This window comes from Danio rerio, chromosome 1 (genome assembly GCF_052040795.2).
Source record: "Danio rerio strain M-AB ecotype USA chromosome 1, GRCz13ab, whole genome shotgun sequence".
NCBI lineage: Eukaryota > Metazoa > Chordata > Actinopteri > Cypriniformes > Danionidae > Danio > Danio rerio.
Window position 1 is genome coordinate 22330485 of NC_141021.1, and position 23367 is coordinate 22353851.

A 23367-nucleotide genomic window follows, 5' to 3' on the forward strand; every position below is an offset into this window, starting at 1 on the left:
AAAAATGTGTAAAGCGCTTCGAGTGTCCAGAAAAGCGCTATATAAATGTAAGGAACTATTATTATTATTATTATTTTTATTATTTTGTTTTATTATTAGTCATATCAATTGAACATGAATGATAAAACTACTGAAAGTGACAGACTTAGACTCTACTATCTACTGCAGCACAGTTCAAACAAAACTCTTTTGACATCAGTGGTTAATACAATAGAAAGGCAAACAGACTGACAACAGAAAGGGAAGTTTATTTTGGCTGTGAATTGCGTCATTCCATTTAATAAACCTTCGATACATTCATATACAAGACATACCACTGAAGTTTCAAAGGAGAAATATATAAGCTGGCTTGAAATGCTAATAATATTTAAGGTTTAAGCCTCTAGTTTAATCAAAATGAGCATGATCATCCCAAAAATCAGAGGATAAACTGTTGAAACAATGAGAAATTGTGACTATAGATTTGATCGTAACGATGATTGATGTAGCATTAGCGTGCCATTTCATAATACAGAACAAAAACACTACTTATAAAGATACTTAAACAGACAAAAAAGACAATAAATATTACAGAATGTGTAATAAAGACTGCAGATAGTACTTCATCACAGATTGTGCATTTTGGTATAGATTACAAAACCACCAGATCTAAATAACCTCTATTCGTTTAGTTTGTGCTGTTAAAATCTGCCGTTATATGATCTGAAATGAAACTCTCTGCTCAACAAACATAAATAATACTGATTTATAGCTATAATCTATCATATGTTTATAATTATTTAATTTCCTATATAGTTCTTATAACACAAGGTAGGAGTTCAGTTGATAACCTCTTCCATTTTTTTCATTATCTGATGCGATAATCAAAGCTGTAAGTGTTAAAGAATCAGCAAATGAAGGGTTTATCAAAAGCACTCCCGTTCAAAACATCAAGCAGAAACCCACACAGAGTTTGAACAGAAAGAGACGTGTGATTGGGTGTAAATGAGTGCTCTCATAATCAGAATAAACTGCTGACACGTACATTCATCACGACACAGTGCTCTCTGATTGGTTGGTGAGATTGGTGATCCTAGCTACAAATAAACCATAGTAAAAAAATAAAACAAACCTCACAATATCAATGTTAAACACAATGAAGAACAGATTGGTTAAACATCCTCCAAGATATCTGCATTTCTTATATGTGGTAATGATACACAATGTGTATAAAACTTGCAATAGGACCACCTTTACATTAGCAGCACTTCATCAGACCTGCATATCTTTAGCGTAAAACATAAATATTTACAAGGATAGGGGTTGCCACAGCGGAATCAACCTCCAACTTATCCAGCAGATGTTTTATGCAGCGGATGCCCTTCCAGCTGCAACCCAACACTGGGAAACACCTATATACATTCACACACATACACTACAGAGAATTTAGTTTCCCCGATTCACCTATAGCGCATGTCTTTGGAGGAAACCCTGGAGGAAACTTACACGGACACGGGGAGAACATGCCAACTGACCCAGCTGGGGCTCGAACTAGACACCTTCTTGCTGTGAGGCGATCATGCTACCCACTGCGCCACCGTGACGCCCTTTGGTTAATATATTTAACATATTTAACGTTTTTTTACCGTTTCTATTCTCTTCTGGAAGTCTGTTGACTGTCTAGTTTTCTGAAGCCCCTCGCTCACAAAAACACAATGGGCTCTGATTGGTCAGCTGGCCTAGTGTGTTCTGATTCACTAGCTGCTCAAGTGGACGTTTGAAGAAAATGCCACACCTGGGGTAGGGTTTATGTAAATTTTAGGGTTAGTAATGTTATAATGGGTTTATGACATCATTAACTCTAAAATTTACATAAAGGAAGAATCTTGCCGTTGTCCTTACCTGCCATTTCTTCTATAGTCTGTATAAGAAAATACACCGTAAAATAAGATCACTTAGAAGGAAAGTAAACACGCCCCAGCAGGCACACAACATCATTAGACGTTAATATTAGGTTAGATTTAGGTGATGACGTCAGGTGATCAAAATTCAATATCTAGGCAGCATCTGAGAACGTTATTTTGACGTCCAATAACGACGTCAAATAACATTGATATTTGGTTAATTTTAGGTTGTGTTGGAAAGTGACCAAAATCAAAGGTCTGATAGATGTCATAGTGGTAACGTCCACACAACTTCAATGTGTAACATGATTAGACGTTAATATCTGGTTGATTTTAGGTTGGACATTGACATCGACCTGACGCTGGGTTCTGACGTCAACCTGATTTTCATTTCCAAACAAAATCCAATATCCCCACAACACTAGGGTACAACGCCAATATGACGTCATGTTGATGTCCTGTGCCTGCAGGGACTGCTTTAAAGCGATGAGTTGACTTTATTTAAAAAACTGAGTAAACTCATCAGCTTAAAATTATTAAGTAAATAAACAACAAGCATAATTATAAAAATTAAGTTAAGTCAACTTAACAGTTCCAAGGTACAATGGGATTACTCACTTTTAGGGCAGCGGGTTTACTTACTTTTAAAAAAATGAATCACTTTTTCTAGTGTATCTCCCTTTGAGCATCATAAAATTAATAGCAGTCTGTTGTTTATGCTCAAACTTCAATAAAACACACCATTCATTCATTTTTCTTCGGCTTAGTCACTTTATTCATCAGGGGTCACCACAGCGGAATGAACCACCAACTTATCCAGCATATGTTTTACTCAGCAGATGCCCTTCCAGCTGCAACCCAGTACTGGGAAACATCCATACACACTCATTCACACACATACAATACGGACAATTTAGTTGATTCAATTCACCTATAGCGCATGTGTTTGGACTGTGGGAGAAACCGGAGCACCCACGCCAACACAGGGAGAACATGCAAACTCCACACAGAAATGCCAACTGATCCAGCCGGGACGCAAACCAGTGATCTTCTTGCTCTGAGGCGCCAGTGCTAACCACTGAGCCACCGTGTCGACCTAATACACCCCAGTTTTAGATTAAAAAATGAAATCATAATCAAGGACCACTTGAATGTGCAAATGTCTAATGTTAATAAGTCTGGACGCAGTGCCTCTAGCGTAAAACGATCCCTAAAAAAACTCTATGCTGTTTTTTTAAGTTGATGAGCACACACACACGACAACAATAAATATTTTACACCCATAAACTGTTGTGATGTATTTGAGTTAGAAGTTGAGCGTCTCTGACATCATCTTCCACCAGTCCATGAGCTCCTCCTTCTCCTCCTCCTTCCTCTCCTCCAGAGACTCCAGCTCAAAGTCCAGCTGAGAGAAAAGCAGAGCCATGAGAGAAAGATCTAAATGAGAAGAGGAAGAGAAAGCTGAAATGAGGGTCTGTGTTTACCCGTGTGGAGGGGCTGTGGGGAACGGCCACTTTCTTGACGACAGTCAGGTATCCTGGAGCAGATGCAGACACTTTGTAGTTTCCAGGAGCCAACAAGCGCCAGTAATCACCGTCTTTAGCTGAAGAAGAAGAAGAAAAAAGGAAAAATTTCAATTCCAAAAATGGCCACATGAGGGCAGACTTACACATTAAATTTTCAACAGAAAAGCCTGCTTTAAATGTTTTTTACAATGTTAAAAAAGCTTTTCATATATACTTATTTAGTAATGTATTCAATTATTTGTTAAGATTTATGATATAAAATTATATACTCTAACATCCCAAAGTCAAATACTATATATATATATATATATATATATATATATATATATATATATATATATATATATATATATATATATATATATATATATATATATATGATTATAAAGAACTGAAAAGGTATGTTTCAAGTATTTATTTAGAATATTTATGTACATTAATTAATTATAGAAAATTAATTCAAAAATATTAATATATACTAATTTTTTACTGTACATTTTATAAACACTCATTGGCCACTTTATTAGGTACACCTGTCCAACTGCTCGTTACGCAAATTTCTAATCAGCCCGTCATCACATGGCAGCAACTTAATGTGTTTAGGCATGTAGACATGGTCGAGACAATCTGCTGCAGTTTAAACCGAGCATCAGAATGGGGAAGAAAGGTGATTTAAGTGACTTTCATCGTGGCATGGTTGTTGGTGCCAGACAGGCTGGTCTGAGTATTTCAGAAACTCCTAAATCCACTGAGATTTTCATGTACAACCACCTCTATGGTTTACAGAGATAAACCCAAAAAAATTAAATATCCAGCAAGGGGCAGTTCTGTGGATGCACTTGTTGATGCCAGAGGTTAGAGGCGAATTGCCAGACTGGTTTAAGCTAACCAGGTGCCACTCCAGTCAGCTAAGAACAGGAAACTGAGGCTTCAATCGCACAGGCTCACCAAAACTGGACAAAAGAAGATTGGATTAACGTTGCCTTGTCTGATGAGTCTTGATTTCTGCTGTGACTTTCAGATGGTAGGGTCAGAATTTGGCGTCAACAACATGAAATCATGGATCCAACCTGCCTCGGATAAACAGTTCAGACTGCTGGCGGTGGGTGTCATGGTGTGGGGGGTATTTTCTTGGCACAGTTTGGACACATTAGTACCATTTGAGCATCATGTCAATGCCACAACCTGCCTGAGTATTGTTGATGACCATGTCCATCCCTTTATGACCACAGTGTACACTTCTTCTGATGGCTACTTCCAGCAGGATAACACGCCATGTCATAAAGCATGAATTATCTCAGACTGGTTTCTTGAACATGACAGTTAGTTATTGTACTCAAAAGGCCTCAACAGTCACCAGGCCTAAATCCAATAGAGCACCTTTGGGATGTGGTGGAATGAAAGATTTGCATCATGGATGTGTATGTGCTTGTGATGCTATTATGTCAATATGGACCACAATCTCTGAGGAATACTTCCCTTAAGAATAGGAAGGATTGAGGCAGTTCTGAAGGCAAAAGTGTGTCCAACCCGGTACTAGTAAGGTGTTCCTAATAAAGTGGCCAGTGAGTGTCTGTTTTGTAAATGCTGTACAAGTTTTAATACTGATGTAGTTCCAATAAATTAATGCAGTTCATTATACATATAGTGAAAGCAGTATAAAAATTATTATCAGATTAATAAACAAGAGAATAACATTTCGTATTTGGCAAATGTATTTTTATAAAACTACTTTAATTTTGGCCAAAAAATAAGCTCAACAGAAAACACTATTATTTAGACATCGGATTATTTAATTCACCTAAAAAATATGTTATAACATAAAAATAGTGATTTATTTTTATGAAATGACAGTAATAACAATTATATATTGTCACATACAGTTGAAGTCAGAATTATTAACCCCCCTATCCCCCCCCCCCAATTTCTGTTTAACAGATTTTTTCAGCACATTTCTAAACATAATAGCTTTAATAACTCATCTCTAATAACTGGTTTATTTTATTTTTGCCATGATGACAGTAAAGAATATTTGACTAGATATTTTTCAAGACACTTCTATACAGCTTAAAGTGACACCACGGCGACTGAAGCCCTGCACAAGACTTTTGGCCAGCGGAGAAATTAAAATGGTCGTGCCCAACTGAGTCTGGTTCTCTCAAGGTTTTTTTTCTTCACTCCCATCAGGTGAAGTTTTTTTTCCCTCTTCGCTGTCGCCACTGGCTCGCATGGTTCAGGATTGGTAGAGCTACGCATCGATGAATTTGCTCTTCAGTGTTTGAACTCTCCGTATTGATTAAATCACACTGAACTGAGCTAAACTGAACTGAACTGAACTTAAACACTAAAAAACTGAACTACACTGTTTCAGTTACTATGACCATTTATGTGAAGCTGCTTTGACACAATCTACATTGTAAAAGCGCTATACAAATAAAGCTGAATTGAATTGAATTTAAAGGCTTAACCAGGTTAATCAGGGTAACTGGGCAGGTTAGGGTAATTAGGCCAGTTATTGTATAATGATGGTTTCTTCTGTAGACTATGAAAAAAAGCAGTTTAAAGGGGCTAATAATTTTGTCCTTAAAATAGTTTTTTAAAAATGTGAAAAGACTTTCTCCAGAAGAAAAAATATTATCAAGACATACTGTGAAAATTTCCTCGCTCTGTTAAACATCATTTGGGAAATATTTAAAAAAGAAAAAAAAATTCAAAGCGGGGCTAATTCTGACTTCAACTGTATATAATATGTATATATATACGCATAAATACGCATAAATCATAAATACTCTGAGATGATAGTAGTGCTGCTGTGTTGTGTGTGTACCTGTGGTGATGTCGTGGTCGATTCCCTCAACAGAAACAGAGGCGTTTGAGATGGGGTTTCCCTGCAGATCACGAACGAATCCTGACACTCCTCTGTGAACCTGTGAAGGACATCAGGGATCAAACCGGATCAAAATCAAGCAGCCCGTCTAATCCTGACTCCTGAGTCTGAGCTTCACAGTACACAAAACATCTTCCTGTCAGCATTTTCAAGCACACACTCAAGTCTTACTGCAACTGTACCTGCTCTATGTAGTTGACCAGTGAGTTGCGGTTCTGGTCCCAGTACTGTTTAAGTGAGTCCTCGGGTGGAAACTTGTCACAGCTGAGCTCCAGAGTGATCTCAAAACAATTACTGCTCAGATAGTTGAAGTCCTGCATACCTGACAGATGAAGAAAGAGAAAGAGAGAGATTGAGGATTGGTAACTCATCAACTCACATGCCCTCCATGATTAAAGATATAGTGTGCTGTGCTCTACTAAAATTGATACCCTTGGTGAAGACGAGCAAAAGATGGCTGCAACAAAAAATATTCTTTAACTTTTAAACATTTGCACATCTTTTGTTTTTGAATATCCTGTCAAACGGTTTGTTTTAATGCCTGTGATGTCAGATTGCAGTTTTGGAGACCTTCCAACCCACAGACCCAACAAACCTCTGCAGTCCTCCTAATGGAGCTAGAATCATCTCAATAGTAATTCACACAAAAACACAATGTACACTGTAAAATGCTGAGTTCCACACTTACGATTTGTGTTGAGACAACATAAAGGAATTAAGTTAACTTATTATGCTTCCAATTTAAATAAACTGAACATTAAACAATTAAGTTTCACAAATGTTTATATTTCGCAAATACAAAACACCAATTAGCAATGTATAACTGTGTACAAAAAGTTTTGATTGTGCACTCTTGTGCACCACACCTAACAGTCTACTTATAATCTAATGAGAATTAGTTGGCATGTAGATGCAATGTAACTTATATTCAACATAAGGAACATCAAAATAAAGTGTGAGCTCAATTTCTTACACAGACCAATTGATTTGCTTCATAAGACCTCAGTGTATCATCAGAAGCCATGCGGATTGATTTGGATTTGTATGTGTGTATTTATTTTAATCTCGAAAATGGGTCACCATTGACTTGCATTATAAGAATCACCATGGACCACAGATCATGATAAATAAATCTTCTTTAATCAAGAAAAGTCATCATATTATGTCCTGAGGGTGAGCAGACTAATCTCAATTTGGATAAATTTTCCCTTTAACTTTTATTTCTGTGAAATGAAACAGTAAGGAAGGGTTGAAGCCTGTTCTTGATCACCAGGTGTTATATTATTATAAATGATATGCTTAAATTAATTCATAAAGGTGTTTTGTTTTGTTTTATTATTATTATTTGGGTGACATGGTGGCTCAGTGGTTAGCAGTGTCACCTCACAGCAAGAAAGTCACTGGTTCAAGTCCCGTCTGGATGAGTTGGCAATTCTGTGTGTTGTTTGCATGTTCTCGTCGTGTTGGCATGGGTTTCCTCTGGGTGCTCCGGTTTCCCCCACAGTCCAAACACATGCACTATAGGTCAGCTGAATAAACTGTATTAGTGTATGGATTTTTTCCAGTACTGGGTTGCAGCTGGAAGGGCATCCGCTGTGTAAAACATATGCTGGATAAGTTGGTGGTTCATTCCGCTGAGGTGACCCCTGATGAATAAAGGAACTAAGCCGAAAGAAAATGAATGAATGAATTATTATCATTGTTACAAAACCGTTGTTGGTAATTATTCTCGATCAGAGCAGAATGTTTAGCTTCTGAGTAAAAGCTTATACAATATAGACATGTTTCACTCATATTAATTCAAAGGCGCCAATATTAGTGGAGGAAACTGTGTGTGGACACCTCAACACACACTCGCATAGGCTTCCTGCACATTTGATTTCAAATCCATCTGCATTAATCCCCCTTTCGCTGCTATAAGAGCTTCCAGGAAAGCGTTCGGCTGAATGTCGGAGTGTGGCTGTGGGGATTTGAGGTCAGGAATTCATACATGCAGATGCTGTTCAGATTTATCCCAGCAATGTTCAGGCCCTCCCCACAATTCTCTACATGCTTTCCACAAATGAATTCCCCATTTTCATCACATTTTTAAGCCTTAGCGATTCCCAATTGACAAAACAACGCTAGAAATACCGTGTGTAACTGGGTGATGTGCTAATGTAAGATCCACCTTTATTGTTTCTCTTCACCATAAACAGAATTCTCAATCCATTTACATTCATTTATTTAGCTTTTACCCGAAGCAATTCAAAATGAGATACATCTAGGCTCTTGATGAATGGCTAGATATGTTTTAATTTAGATGTTTCACCTGAATATGCGCAGTTGTAGGATTTAGTCAGCCAACAATGTTTTTGGTGTTTATTTGTTGAGGCTTTTGTGGACACATTTGTGGACAAATTTAAGTGTAAAATGTAAGTGTTTTAGAGAGTAAAGTGTTTTTAAAGTGTATCACTTTTATAAGGAGTTTAAGCACAGTTGCATTACAACAGTGTGGGAATCTAACCAGAGTCGAATGGTAAAAATGCTTTAATTTTATTAATTATTGTCTGCAGAAACACTTTGATTGACATTCTCACTTTGTTCATGTACTAAGAGGGGGAAACCCCGAACATTAGTAATGATCTCTTTCTCATTAGCATTGGGCGTTAGACTTGTTTTTAAATCAGCCACTATGCTATGCATTTGTAGCTCTGCCCTCTTTTAGAAACAGCACAATTTCACTTGAATTTAAAACGACCAAAAGTCACCAAAATAAAACGAAATTGAATCAATACTTAAAAGGGGCAGTTTCAAAGTGTCATAAAACATAATTTGTGGGATATTTTGAGCTGAAAATTTACATACACGCTTTAGGGACATTAGAGACTTTTTTACGTCTTGTGAAAAGGGGCAGAATAGATCCCTGTTAAATCAAAAGATCAAACTAAAACCTTTGGTTTAAGGTGGTTTCCCAAATTGGCGCAATAGGCTTTTTTGTACATTCATTCATTTAGCACTGAATCTCAAATAAATTTTTGTATTTCAACATATGTTCAATTTAAATGTAATAAATTAAATATGTAAACATTCACACACCTGTTAGTCAAATAACAATTGTAGCTTTCAGAATAATTTCTTGTACTTTCGTTAGATTTTCGATAGCTTGTACTAAGATTTTAGTTTTTTAGATAGCTATTTCATAAAATTAGATTACATATCAAATCTCTTTTTTCTCTTCATAATAAATCTTTTTTTCCCTTTAACAAAAGCAAAAGCAGAATAAAGAATATAGAGGGGGTTTCACTTGAATTTACAGTAGTTTCAAAGTATACATCATATCCTAACAAAGAAGTAAGTCACTTTGTGTGTCAGCATCAGTGGTTGCTCAATATTTATGCCACAGATTTGCTGTCATGCACTGCAAAAAATTTTTGTCTTGTTTCTAGTCCAAATATCTAAAATTTCTTAAATTAAGAATAATTTTTAGACAAGCAAAACATATTGCCTTGTTTTAAGAAAAAATATGCCAAAATTAAGAGAGTTTTTCCTAAAAACAAGCAAACTAATCTGCCAATGGTGCAAGCAAAATATTCTTATGTCAAAAGGAAAAACAAGATTATTTTGCTTGCCCCATTGGCAGACTATTTAACTTGTTTTAAGGAAAAACTCACTTATTATAGGTGTATTATTTCTGAAAACAAGACAAAATGTTTTGCTTGCCTAGAAAATGCTTTTTGATAAAAGAATTTTTAGATATTTGAACTAGAAACAAGACAAAAAATCTAAGTAAGAAAAGCTTTTGCAGTTTGCAGTGTACACACTTGGTTCACTAACACTGCTGGGATTTATCCATTTTAGGTATTAAACTTGGTACCGAGTTACAAGACATTTTTCGATACTCGATTGTATAGGGCGAACTTGGTCTGTGCCTAAAAAGTATCCAACTTGATACCAACCCCTTACTATTCAAGATTCTGCTTAATTTATAGGTCACTGATCAACCTAAAATGACTTCCGCTGAGGACAATATAATCTATAAATATATAGATGTACAGCAGATGAAGCTGTGTTCTGTACCTCCAGGCACACTGTACCAGGCTCCTCCATTAGTGATGCCCTCTTTGAAGCTGGAGTCATCATCATTCTTGCGGCAAGGTGGCCGGTTTGTGTCAGACATCACTGGGTTATAGATGGAGTAAGCCTTAGCCAAAGACTTGAAGACCAGATCATCTGGACTAGCGCTGTATTCATGAGTAGAGCCTGACGGACAAACAGAAAGAAAACACTTTTTATTCTATCTTTACATGGAGGGTAAGATCTTATTTGGTTGTAAAATGTTCTGAAAATGTTCATTTATGGGTCAAACGAAGTTTAATGATTCAAAAAGGTGTTTAAAAGAGTTTCAGGGTAAATATTACCTACATAATCATTAATTATCATTAATAATAATAATTTAAAGATGAATTAAATAAAATAATTACAAAATGTTGTATCATTCGAAATGTAAATTGTATTTTAGATTTTATATTTGTTCAAAATTATATTTATAGTTACAAAAATTATGTTATGCCATATTATATTATATTATATTATATTACATTACTATATTATATTACATTACTATATTATATTATATTATATTATATTATATTATATTAAATTATATTATATTATATTATATTATATTATATTATATTATATTATATTATATTATATTATTATATTATATTATATTATATTATATTATATTATATTATATTATATTATATTATATTATATTATATTATATTATATTTATTATATATTTCTCACCACTGCGTGTCTCATCATATGGGTAGTTTGCCACCACGTCTCCACCATGCAGATTGGCTGACAGGACAAAAGGAATGTCCATAATCCAGTGAATAACAGCTTTAGTTTCTGGAGCCAGCTGAAACAAACACACACAGGTCAAATAACTCATTTTTACAGGGCCAAAACCGACTCTGATGCTTAAGATGTGTAACAGCATGTGTAATGCCATGCAAGCTGCAGTATCTGACAAACATCTGAGGTGTCTCACCTTGGTGTTTTCATCCACAGCTTTCTTCATGTTCTTCAGGAGGTGGTTGTTTGCTCCTCCTTCTCTTTCGTTCATGTAGACAATGCGGTCGAGGTCTGGAAAGTTGCGGTTCAGGTCAATCCCCTGAGCGTTGCTGCGGCCCACAAACCAGTCCTTCATCTCACCAGGCTGCACATATTTATTGTGAAAAATGTTTTATTACCAGAATAATCATAATATTTAAAAAATTATAAATAAATAAACATTTTTGCATCATTTCCATGACACACTAGTGTGGGCAATATATTCATTCATTAATTTATATATTCATTCATTCATTCATTCATTCATTCGTTCATTCATTTATTTATTTATTCATTCATTCATTCATCCATTTATATATTCATTCATTCATTCATTCATTATTCATTCATTCATCCATTTATATATTCATTCATTCATTCATTTATTATTCATTCATTCATCCATTTATATATTTATTCATTCATTCATTCATTCATTCATTCATTATTCATTCGTTCATATATTCATTCATTCATATATTTATTCATATATTCATTCATTCATTAATTCATATATTAATTCATTTATATATTCATATATTCATTCATATATTAATTTATTAATTCATTCATTCATATATTAATTCATTTATATATTCATATATTCATTCATATATTAATTTATTCATTCATTCATATATTTATTCATATATTTATTCATTATTCATTCATTCATATATTTATTCATTCATTCATATATTTATTTATATATTCATTCATTCATATATTCATTCATTCATATATTTATTCATTCATTCATTCATTTATTCATTTTTCTTTGGCTTAGTCTATATTTCAGAGGTCGCCACAGTAGAATAAACCACCTACTATTCCAGCATTTGTTTTATGTTCATTTATATTAATAATGATAATATCTCAAATTGTTCTGTGCAATAAATCATTACAGTGTGTAATAGTTTTACAAAGGTAAACTTTACTGACATACTTTTACTTTAAATTCACTTTATAACACCAGCAGAGTGTTTGAAATAACTCATTATTGTGACCAGACATGATTCAATAGCACAGAATGAAGATATTGTACTGAAAAGTACAATTCAAAACTCCAAATCAATGAAGTATGAACACAGTTCAAATACAGTACTATAAAGTTCAAAAGCAGAGAGACAATACAGTAAAATGTTATATAATGGATTGCACTAGTGTTATTATGTATTGTAGATGTAGATGAATTCCTGTAGTTACACTTCTGAAAGGTGCAATACGATATATTGTGGTATACTTTAGCAATACATCTTAAGTATTAAAACCTCATTTGAAAACCAATGTCCACTGAGCAGGAAAATTAGTAGTTATACTGCAGTTGTATTGTAGAAGTACTTCAGTTGTATTTCCATAGCGGTGTGGCAGTTGTACTGTAATAGTACTTCAGTTGTATTGCAGTAGTTGTAATTCAATATAGTAGTAGTATCACTACTATCGCTGTAGAGCTACTTCATTTGTAGCCTACTGTAGTACTACTTTAGTTGTATTGCAGTAGATGTACTGCAGTTGGTTGCATTGTAGTATTTCAGTTGTATTGCAGTAATACTGCAATATACTTAAATAATGCAGTTTTTTTTTCGTGTCCAAAAAACTGCACTTTTTAAGTTAACTAAAACCGCAGTATTGCTTTAAAAAAAACTGCCGTCATTTTTCGTAAGGGGAAATCATGCTATTTTATAGTATTCCATACAGTGATAAAGGCTAGGTCAATTAGCACAGGACATCTCGAAAAACACAAATAATCCAGATATTGCCACAAACGTTTGTTTCATGTCTTCAGGTTAGAACCATCTGTCCATTTTTATCTTCATTATCCTCTTTGCTGACCAGCTGAACATAACTGCTGTATTTTCTTCAGTAACTTATATGTGGAGATTGTGAGAGTCTAGTGTCCAGTATGAATAAAACAGAAATAACTTGAACCTCTCTGCCCCTCTATGTTATTCTCAATAGGAACTGTAGCAAGTCTTATCACAAACAGGCTGTGTGTATTTATGCTTTTTGTGTTTTTTTTTTTTTTTTTTTTTTTTTGCACAAAAATAACTAACATGGCCTTCATGTATTCTTTTTTTTAAATCAACATCACTCGCAAAAGCTAAAAAAATGATATCGGTTATCTGCTATCTGACCTCATGTATTTAAATGACTTCATTTTCACTCAAGTGCCCCTCTGCATTGTTCTGGAAAGGAACTGTGTGATCACAATCTTGCTACATTTTTTTTTTAAGTAGTGTAACTGATTATTTATTACATACTGTATATAGCTTTCAATAAAGGGCTGTGATAAAAAAAATGCTAACACTAAAATAGTAGTCCATTATGTAATTTTAGTTAATGTATAAAATGAAATAACTTTATATAAGTTAAATAACTGGCGCAGTGGGTAGCACAATTGCCTCACACCACAAAGGTCGCTGTTTCAAGCTCTGGCTGGGTCAGTTGGCATTTCTGTGTGGAGTTTGCATGTTCTCCTTGTGTTTGTGTGGGTTTCCTCCAGGTGCTCCTGTTTCCCCCACAGTCTAAAGACATGCGATACAGATGGACTGGGTAAGCTAAATTGTCTGTAGTGTATGTGTGTAAATGTAAGAAAGTGTGGGTGTTTCCCAGTGATGGGTTGCACCTGAAAGGACATTCAACTGCGTAAAAACATATGCTGGATGAGTTGGCGACTCATTCCACTGTGCCAACCCCAGATTAATAAAGGCACTAAGCCGGAAAAAAAATAAAATAAAATAAATGAACATTGGAGCCTGAGAAAAATGCTAACTTCAGATAAGTTCAGATGGAACTTGGTTTTTGCATCTGACCTAGGTGATATGATACTGCCTGCTAAAAATTCTACTTCTAAAAAATGCTAATTCTGTGGTGACAACACAATGCAGGATTTTAGCTTTTATTTTATCACTCACTGACAGTTTACTGGATCATATAAGTTTCTTACAGGGTGAGAAGTCCTGCCTAATGCATGATCTCGTGTTATTTCCTGTGTCACTTCTGCATGTGCACAATTTGTAAACCGGGCAGAGAGGTCTGAAATCTGATGTATTGTCTGACTGTGACCTTCCAGACTGACAAAGAAAAAGAACCAGAAACCCCTCTAAAACCAGCCAACAGACAAACCTGACCTGTAAGAGAGAGCAGCAAACCATCAAAACCAGTCAGTTTTTTGACAGGCCAGACAAAACACAGATTAAATATAGGCAGACTGAGAGGATTGAGACTGAAGAGTTACTCGTTGTTTTGCAGACACTACAGGAAATGCCAGAGTGAGTTTGGCTGAAAGGGGAAACTTGAACACAACCATTACAACCGTTTGAGCGTACAAATAAAACCTGTATCACCGACTTAAAGAGATATTTCACGCAAGTGGCTCCAAGCTTCTCTTTTTTGTTAAAAACAAAAAAAGACATTTTGAAAAATGGTGGAAGCTGTCAGTCACTATCCATGTTTCCACCCACGTATTTTTATGTGCGCATAAATAAATGCTTAATGGAAATGATAAGAAAAATGCACATTAACTAAGAAGGAAAGTTGAAAACACATTTACCAAATAAACACCAGCAAGCGCATCAAAAAAGTCCTGTGATTTTTTTTTTTTTTTTTTGGTGTTTAACAAGACAATACATCATAGTATACAATACAACATAGGAAAAATTACAGATTGTCTTATTTTTCTTATTTTCCCACTATCCCCTCAAAATAAAATAAATAAAATGTATGAATTATAAACAAACAAATCCTTTGAAAGAAAAGTAAAATAATAATAATAATAATAATATATATTTTTATTATATATATATATATATATATATATATATATATATATATATATATATATATATATATATATAAAAAAATGAAAAGAAATTCCTAAAAAATAATAATAAATGAGCAAGTTTACAATAAGAAAATATAATAAAAAACAATAAAAAAAACATTTGAAAAGTTTACATTACGGAGTCAATATTTCCTCTTTCCAATTGATTACAGATCTGATATCAACTGAACAGGGTAAACCTTTATTATGGTCTAAAACAGGGTTCCAGGTCTTGTAAAAAGATTAATTCATTAATTTTCTTGTTGGCTTAGTCCCTTTATCAATCCGGGGTCGCCACAGCGGAATGAACCGCCAACTTATCCAGCAAGTTTTTACGCAGCAGTTTTTACTTCCAGCCTCAAGCCATCTCTGGGAAACATCCACACACACATTCACACACACACTCATACACTACGGACAATTTACCCTACCCAATTCACCTGTACCGCATGTCTTTGGACTATAGGGGGAAACCGGAGCACCCAGAGGAAACCTATGCGAAGACAGGGAGAACATACAAACTCCACACAGAAACGCCAACTGAGCCGAGGTTCGAACCAGCGACCTTCTTGCTGTGAAATGACAGCACTACCTACTGCGCCACTGCCTCATCCCTCTTGTAAAAAGATTTGAGAAATCATGTGATTTTTTTTTAACAGGAGCACATAGCCAATTTACACAGCATTGATGGGTGTGATGGGATGGAAAATAATTGACAAACCATCTAACTGACCATATTGCACATCTGTAATGATCATTCTAAAATGCCTGAGATAAAGTCTGTCATCAAAGTGCTTCAGTATTATTATTATTATTACATTAAAGACACCTGTTGAGACTCTACACACACATACACAGCTACAGACAGACAATCACTGCCTCCTCCCGCATCCCACGCCTTTGTTTGCTTATCCCCCCTGATGTGGGTAGGTGTGTCTGTGACCAGCACTCTCTAGCGGCAGGACCAGATTGCTGTTTTTTTTAAATCTCCACATCCCCTAATCCCATCCCCTGTAGGGATGTTATGTTTATGTGTTTGTTGCTGGGGTTTTTTTCCTCCTGATCTCACACTGCCCTACTTCAAGGATAGTCTAAAAGGTTTTTTTTTTGCCTCCCTCTTCCCTAATGTATCTTATTTCCTCTTTCTAAAGGCTACCTCTTGTCTGATCTATCTTCCCCTGAAATGTGTGATGTTTGTGTATTGTCGTAGGGGTCCAATTTCGCTACATGTTAAAGTGTATGTGACAAATAAAGTCATCATCCTCATCATGATCATCATCATTATTATCATCGTCATCATTTTTACCTCCAGAACTGTCTTGAGCGTCTGTAGACCTTCTCACACCTCCAAAGGCCAGTTATGACTGCCTTCATAATGTTTCGTTTCTATCTTTCAGGCACAAGTAATTTAATATATAAGCAAAAGGATCACAATGACTTCTTGGCTTTTGAAATTTGGCACTAGTTTAACAGGAAGTGATGATTTTGTTCTCTTTGACTCATTAAGGCTGATTTATACTTCTGCAGTAGCGCAAGCTCTGTGATTGGTCGGCTTGGTAGCGCTGACGAGTCTGGGCAGGACAGAGAGCCGCGCGAATGGCGCGAGCTGGGCGCGAGCCCAATGGAGCGATTGTTTACAAGTGTGGAGTCCCGTGAAGGAGCTCCGGATGGAAAGTTTTTTTTGTGTTTACCTCATAGTTAAAGTTGTTGCACGTCCGCCGGTTCCTGCCTCAAAATGAGCGAGTTTGAGCCACTTGTACATCCAAGAAGTGTTCAGGAAAAGCAAAACAGCAGCAAAGAATCTCGACACAGAGGAACATTAACACCTCACTGCCAACTAGCGTTTCGGAAGTGTAATGCAGACCAACAGAGACAGCGCGCATAAGTATAAATGTATAAATGCACAGCTACGCAAAAGTATAAACCAGGCTTTTTATTAAAATAAATAAATTTACTTTGCATCTTTAGATGGAAATATAACTATTAGCTTCCACAGCAGGAAAAATATTATGGATGTCAAGATTTTTCAGCATCCTTTAAAATACGTTCTGTTGCAACACAGGCTCATTGGGACATTGTGCCCAGGGATACATTTTTGAAAACTGAGAAATATGTGCCCGGGGGTACATATGTCTGCATTTTGTTTGTTAAAATAATGCTACCAAGTGGAACCACTCACAGCTTACCTATGTATGGATGGCTTTTTCGGTGTGACTGGTTTGCTTGGTAGCTCACAATGTATTCCGTCGGATTTGTGACATGGTGAAAAAAAAAACTAAAACTGCAAGCAGTCATTGTCCAGGGTACAAATTTCTTGGTTCTCAAAAATAGAGCCCTGGCCATGTATCTCTAGTGAGCCTGAGTTGTTCTTTTGTGTTCAACAGAAAAAAATGAGTAATTTTGTTTTCATCTATATCCTACTAAAATAATTTTTTTCACTATACATTTCTGATGCAAGAGTTGCACTCTTAGTTGCCATAACAGGATATATCTTGCACTTCTGAAACAATCACAAAGGCTCTCATTGTTGTTGTGCGGTTTGAGCAGACACATATTACAGCTGATGCAGTAAAGCAGTGTGGTAAACCACCTCCCAGAGAGGTGTTTAATAATCTCTTGGTTTCCCCTTAACAAATGTAAAACTAAAAGTCCAGGCATGTCTTGTATACAGTAAATATGTCAAACAAGCATTGAAATGTCAAGGCCCACACTTGTGTGAGTACAGGCTGCAGGAGGATGTGGTGAACCACTGTAATGTGTTATGAAATCAGCACTCCTGCATTCTGACAAAACAATGTTACGCTGAAAGATTACATGCTTACTGATACCAAAATGGGGTTGTTATGATGTTTTTATTTTAGTTTTTAAATAATTTATTAGTAATTTAATTATTTATTTATTATTAAAATTATTATTATTTTTAATTTATTTATTTAAAACATATTTTCTGAAATAAGTTTAGATTATAAAGTTAACAATAAATAAAAACTGCAGAAATAATAAATAATTCAGAAATAATAAGAAACAGGGTACTCGTTTGCTCATTCATTCATTAATTTTCCTTCGGCTTTGTAACCAGGGGATTGTGACACTGACAACAGAGGTGCAGATCCACATGCAGATTTATTAGAATAGTCAGGCAAGCAGTGGTCAATACAGAAGCAAACAGATGTATGAGGGCAATCCAGAGTCATAGTCAATTAACAGGCAGATGGTCACAAGGCAGGGAGCAAACAGGATGAAACAAATAAACGAGGCAAAGGATCAAAACACAGCAAACAAAGAAAACGCGTTGTAGAGTCACTATAGCAGATAACAAGACTCATCCACAGTGAGTGTTTCTGTGCTGTTTATGTAGTGCAGTAATCAGTCCAGAAGCAGCATCAGCTGTGGGAGTCTAATCAGTGGAGACTTGGAGCAGGTGTGTGTGTGTGTGTGTGTGTATGTGGCATGACTGAATATGTAGTCCATTTACAAGCAGATTTGTAGTCCTATGTGTGTGTGAATGTTTTCCAGCGATCTCTAGTGGTTAGATTGCTGGTAACCATGACAGGCTTAGTCTCTTTCAGAGGTCGCCACAGCGGAATGAACTACCAACTATTCCAGGCCAGCATATGTTTTACGCAGCAGATGCCTTTTCAGCTGCAACCCAGTGTTGGGAAACACCCTTTTACACTTATTCATACACACACACACACACACACACAGACACTATGGACAATTTAGTTTATCCGTTTCGCGTATATTGGATGTCTTTAAACTGTGGATGAAACCGGAGCATTTGAAGGAAACCCACGCGAATATGGGAGAACATGCAAACTCCACACAGAAATGCCAACTGGCCCAGCCAGGACTCAAACCGGCAACTTATGACATGTAAAGGTATTTTGATTCAACTTTAAATGGTAATGGAGCAACATTTGCCGTTTTTAAAGTGTGATAAGTGCATTCTATGTGTATGTGTATGGTGTGTATGGGGTCAATTTTTTTTTGTGTTACATCTATGGAAAGTCATTAAGAAATATGAAATCCCAACATTTGTGTGTGTTTACCTGTGAAGCTGCCTTCTCAAAGCCGTCGGGGTTCATGGAGGGCATGATGTGTATGCGTGTGGAGTGGATGAGGTCAATGATGGTGTCGTTGCCCTCCTGATATTCATTACAGAGATACTGAGCCAGATAGATGAGCAGTTCTCTGCCCACTGCCTCATTCCCGTGCATGTTTCCAATGTACTTAAACTCCGGCTCACCTGCACACAAACACAAAAAACACACGCACATTACATTAACGCACACAGAAACTAGCAATTGATGCGTTGCTGGATATTTTTAAGCTTCATCTTTTGGGAAAAATAGTACTATTTGAGCTAACATCTTAAACCAACGTCATATTGATGTCAAATACTGACATTTATTCATCAGGTAGGGGAACCAAAATCTAACGTCTGATAGATGTCATAGTGGTATGGTCCACACAACATCCAGCTGTAACGTCATTAGACGTTGATATTTGGTTGATTTTAGGTTGTACATTGAACATTGATGTAGGCCTGATGTTGGAATCTGACATCAAAACTGATTTTCATTTCATTATCCCATGTCGTTGGGGTACAACAACAATCTGACGTGATATTAATGTCCAAGGGCTGCTGGGGTGTCAAAGACATATATAAATGCATACATTTGATTCATGGTGTATTTTATTGCAATGATTCGATTAAGTATGAACAGAGAAACAAAGAAACAGAGAAAGAAAAAATGAGTTAAACTAATTTATACATAATTCTGTATTATATTTAATGCAAAATGTAAATATAATTTTTTTTTAGTTTTGGCAATAAAGTCTAGGCATATAAAATATATATCTTTCAAGTAAATGATACTTTTATCTTGTAAGTATTTTAAAAAATAAAATATAAAAAGGTCAATAAACAAGCAACACATTTAGTGTATAGGTTCCATCATATGTGCAAAATACTATATTCTCAAAATATACATAATATTATTATTTACTAATTTAATATTGCTGACATAATACATTAAAATGATATGTGACAAGTTTTATAATATGTGGAAATTAAATATTAATTATGCCACTATCCATTGTATAATACTATCTTGGAATTTTGAAATGTGTTTTTTTGTTATTACTTTAAATAAAATACTCAAGACTTAAATTAAATTTACAAAAAAAATATGTTAATTAAAAAGATCAAACAAAATAACAATCCATGAAATATGTTTACAATCATATGGAAATTGTTAAAAGACTGCAGAGTACAAAGTTCAAGTGATGTTAAACAGTGGATATACAGTTGAAGTCAGAATTATTAGACCCCCCTGTTTATTTTTTTCCCAATTTCTGTTTGACGGAGAAATAAATTATAGATTAAAGGGGCTAATAATTTTGACCTTAAAAAGGTTTTTAAATAAATTAAAAACTGATTTTATTCTAGCTGAAATAAAACAAATAAGACTTTCTCCAGAATAAAAAATATTAGCAGACATACTGTGAAAATGTGTTTTCTCTTGGGAAATATAAAAAAAAAATCAAAGGGGACTAATATTTTTGACTTCAACTGTCTATACAGTACATCAACTGCACACAAACACACTCAGACATGTCTTATTCCACAATGAGTAAAATTATTTAATTTAAATGGTTATGAATTATTACCCAAGGAGGTCGAACTAATTAAGTAAAACTAAGGTAAGTAGTTTTTATTTACTTTTGATTTTATATGAATTATTGTACAGCAGCCCCTTTGTTTCCACACATGAGCTATTATGTGTGTACAGTAATGGCCTTGATCTCCTCTTGTTTATAGAGAGCGCTGAGTGATTCTTATGGAGGTTATGGATTAACTGAGAATTACTGCTCCAAGAACACCTAGCCAGATGTCAAGATAACCACACACAAACACCATTAATCTGCATAACATCCATAATGGATGGACTGAACAGATGGAGAATTAATTAGAGAGAGCAAGCATGACTTTTCAGATGTTTTTAGATACACATGTCTGTAAATGTTTGTAAAGAGTGCAGCTGCAGTAATATTTTCATAAAGCTATAGTCTATATATTCATTCATTCATTTTCTTTTCAGCTTAATCCCCTTTATTAATCTGGGGTCGCCACAGTGGAATGAACCGCCAACTTCTCCAGCATATGCTTTACACAGTGAATGGCCTTCCAGCCGCAAGCCATCACTGGGAAACACTCATACCCCCTTATACCCAATCCTCAATTTTAGCATACATAATTCACCTGAACAGCATGTCTTTGGACTGGGGGGGGAAACTGGAGCACCCGAAGGAAACCCACGCGAAGACGGGAAGAACATGCAAACTCCACATATAAATGCCAACTGACCCAGCCGAGGCTCTAACCAGTGACCTTCTTGCTGTGAGGCGAACGTGCTACCCACTGCGCCACCGTAACGCTATATATACAGTATATATCCTGATCAGGAGGTAACATGCGATTACAATCGAGTCTGAAACCACGTGATCAGGCCTGATTTCCGATCATGGGATCTGGACATCCCTACAATCAAATGCTTTCTACTATCTGACATCCCCCGTCCCCTTCAAGATGCTTCTCATTTGCTTTTTATTTGATGCTCTTGAGCTCAAACACTTTCACCAGCAGAGCTGTGATAAAACTCTAAAAAGGGGGAGGAGCTACTCTATGTCCCACCCTCTCTTTATGTTTCAGTTGAAATGACATCATACATCGAATACAAATGCACATTTCAAAGCACTTCATGGGACCTTTAAAATGAAAATCTCTGTTCTTGACTGGGCAGCACAGTGGGTAGCACTTTTGCCTCACAGCAAGAAGGTCGCTGGTTCAAGCCTCGGATGATTGCGTTTGGAGTTTTTATGTTCTCCCCTTGTTCGCATGGTTTTTCCTCCGGGTGCTTCGGTTTCCCCAACAAGTATAAAGACATGCGGTACAGGTGAATTGGGTAGGCTAATGTATGTCTGTAGTGTATAAGTGTGAATGAGTGTGTATGGATGTTTCTCAGTAATGGGTTGCAGCTGGAAGGGCATCCGCTGCTTAAAATATATGCTGGATAAGTTGGTGGTTCATTCCGCTGTGGCGACCCCATATTAATAAAAGGTCTAAGTTAAAAAGAAAATGAATGAATGTTCTTGACTGAATTGTAAATACTGCTAAGGTCAATATTATTAGCCCTTTAGGGATTTATTTTTACTTGCCTAGTTAGCCTAATGGAGTATATGCCCAGCTAGTGTTTTTCAGCCAATTATAAACTTCCGGTGAATGCTTAATGTGACTGTTTTCAATTTCATAGGGTTTCTTTTACAGCATTGATGTTGTAATGTAATTACAATGCATTCAGTTAAATACACTTAATCATTCATTTAGTTGTTCAAGCGTAAAACAAAATGAAAGACACAGAAACAGGATCACAGAAACAGGATCACAGAAACTCCATTGAAAATACTGGGGTAAAATAAACAATCATATTTTAAAGACATGGTGGGGGGAAATGGAATGTAATGCAGTGCTTTTTGTCCAGTCTGAGACCCACTTTTTATGGTATATCTATCAGGCGGTGAAGATCACTGATTTTCAAAGATATCAGACCATAAACGTGGCAATTTTATAATGGAAAGACTGAATTGAAAAAGTCTGTGTGCACATACTTCATTAACCTAGTTAAGCCTTAAATTGCACTTGAAGATGTACGTCATCATGACAAAGGCAAAAGAAATTAATTATTAGAAATTAGTTATTATAATACTATGTTTGAAAATGTGCACTTGGGATATATTTGAAAAAGAATTGCATTGTGTATATGTAAATAGAAGTTTTTAATGTTCAATATTTATGTCACTATGCTTAGTGTAACAGTATCTTGGCATTAAAAATCTAGGTTTTGTAACAACCTGAAACAACCTAGCATTTTTTTAACATGTAGTGCATTTCTAAAACATACCAAATATACATTTGTCCAATGTTTTGTCTACCTGTCTCACAAAAAAATATATATATATATATATATATATATATATATATATTTTTTTTTTTTCAAACAATATTAAATTTAAAACTGCAACCCAATAAAAACATGCTCAGGTAATGTCCTTAGAGCTTTCCAGAATCCTCTCTGC

At 35.5% G+C, this 23367-nt stretch overlaps 1 protein-coding gene across 1 annotated transcript in view; it reads right to left on the minus strand.

The window, feature by feature from the left end:
* Positions 1-228: 228 nt before the first annotated feature.
* The window catches only part of cpe (carboxypeptidase E), a 43464-nt gene continuing 20325 nt past the window's right edge, over positions 229-23367 (minus strand). The window contains 8 exon segments of the mRNA NM_214810.2: positions 229-3288; positions 3368-3486; positions 6237-6336; positions 6479-6618; positions 10356-10538; positions 11091-11208; positions 11341-11508; positions 19278-19474. Coding sequence (NP_999975.1) covers positions 3190-3288; positions 3368-3486; positions 6237-6336; positions 6479-6618; positions 10356-10538; positions 11091-11208; positions 11341-11508; positions 19278-19474 — 1124 coding nt within the window. The 3' untranslated portion in view covers positions 229-3189.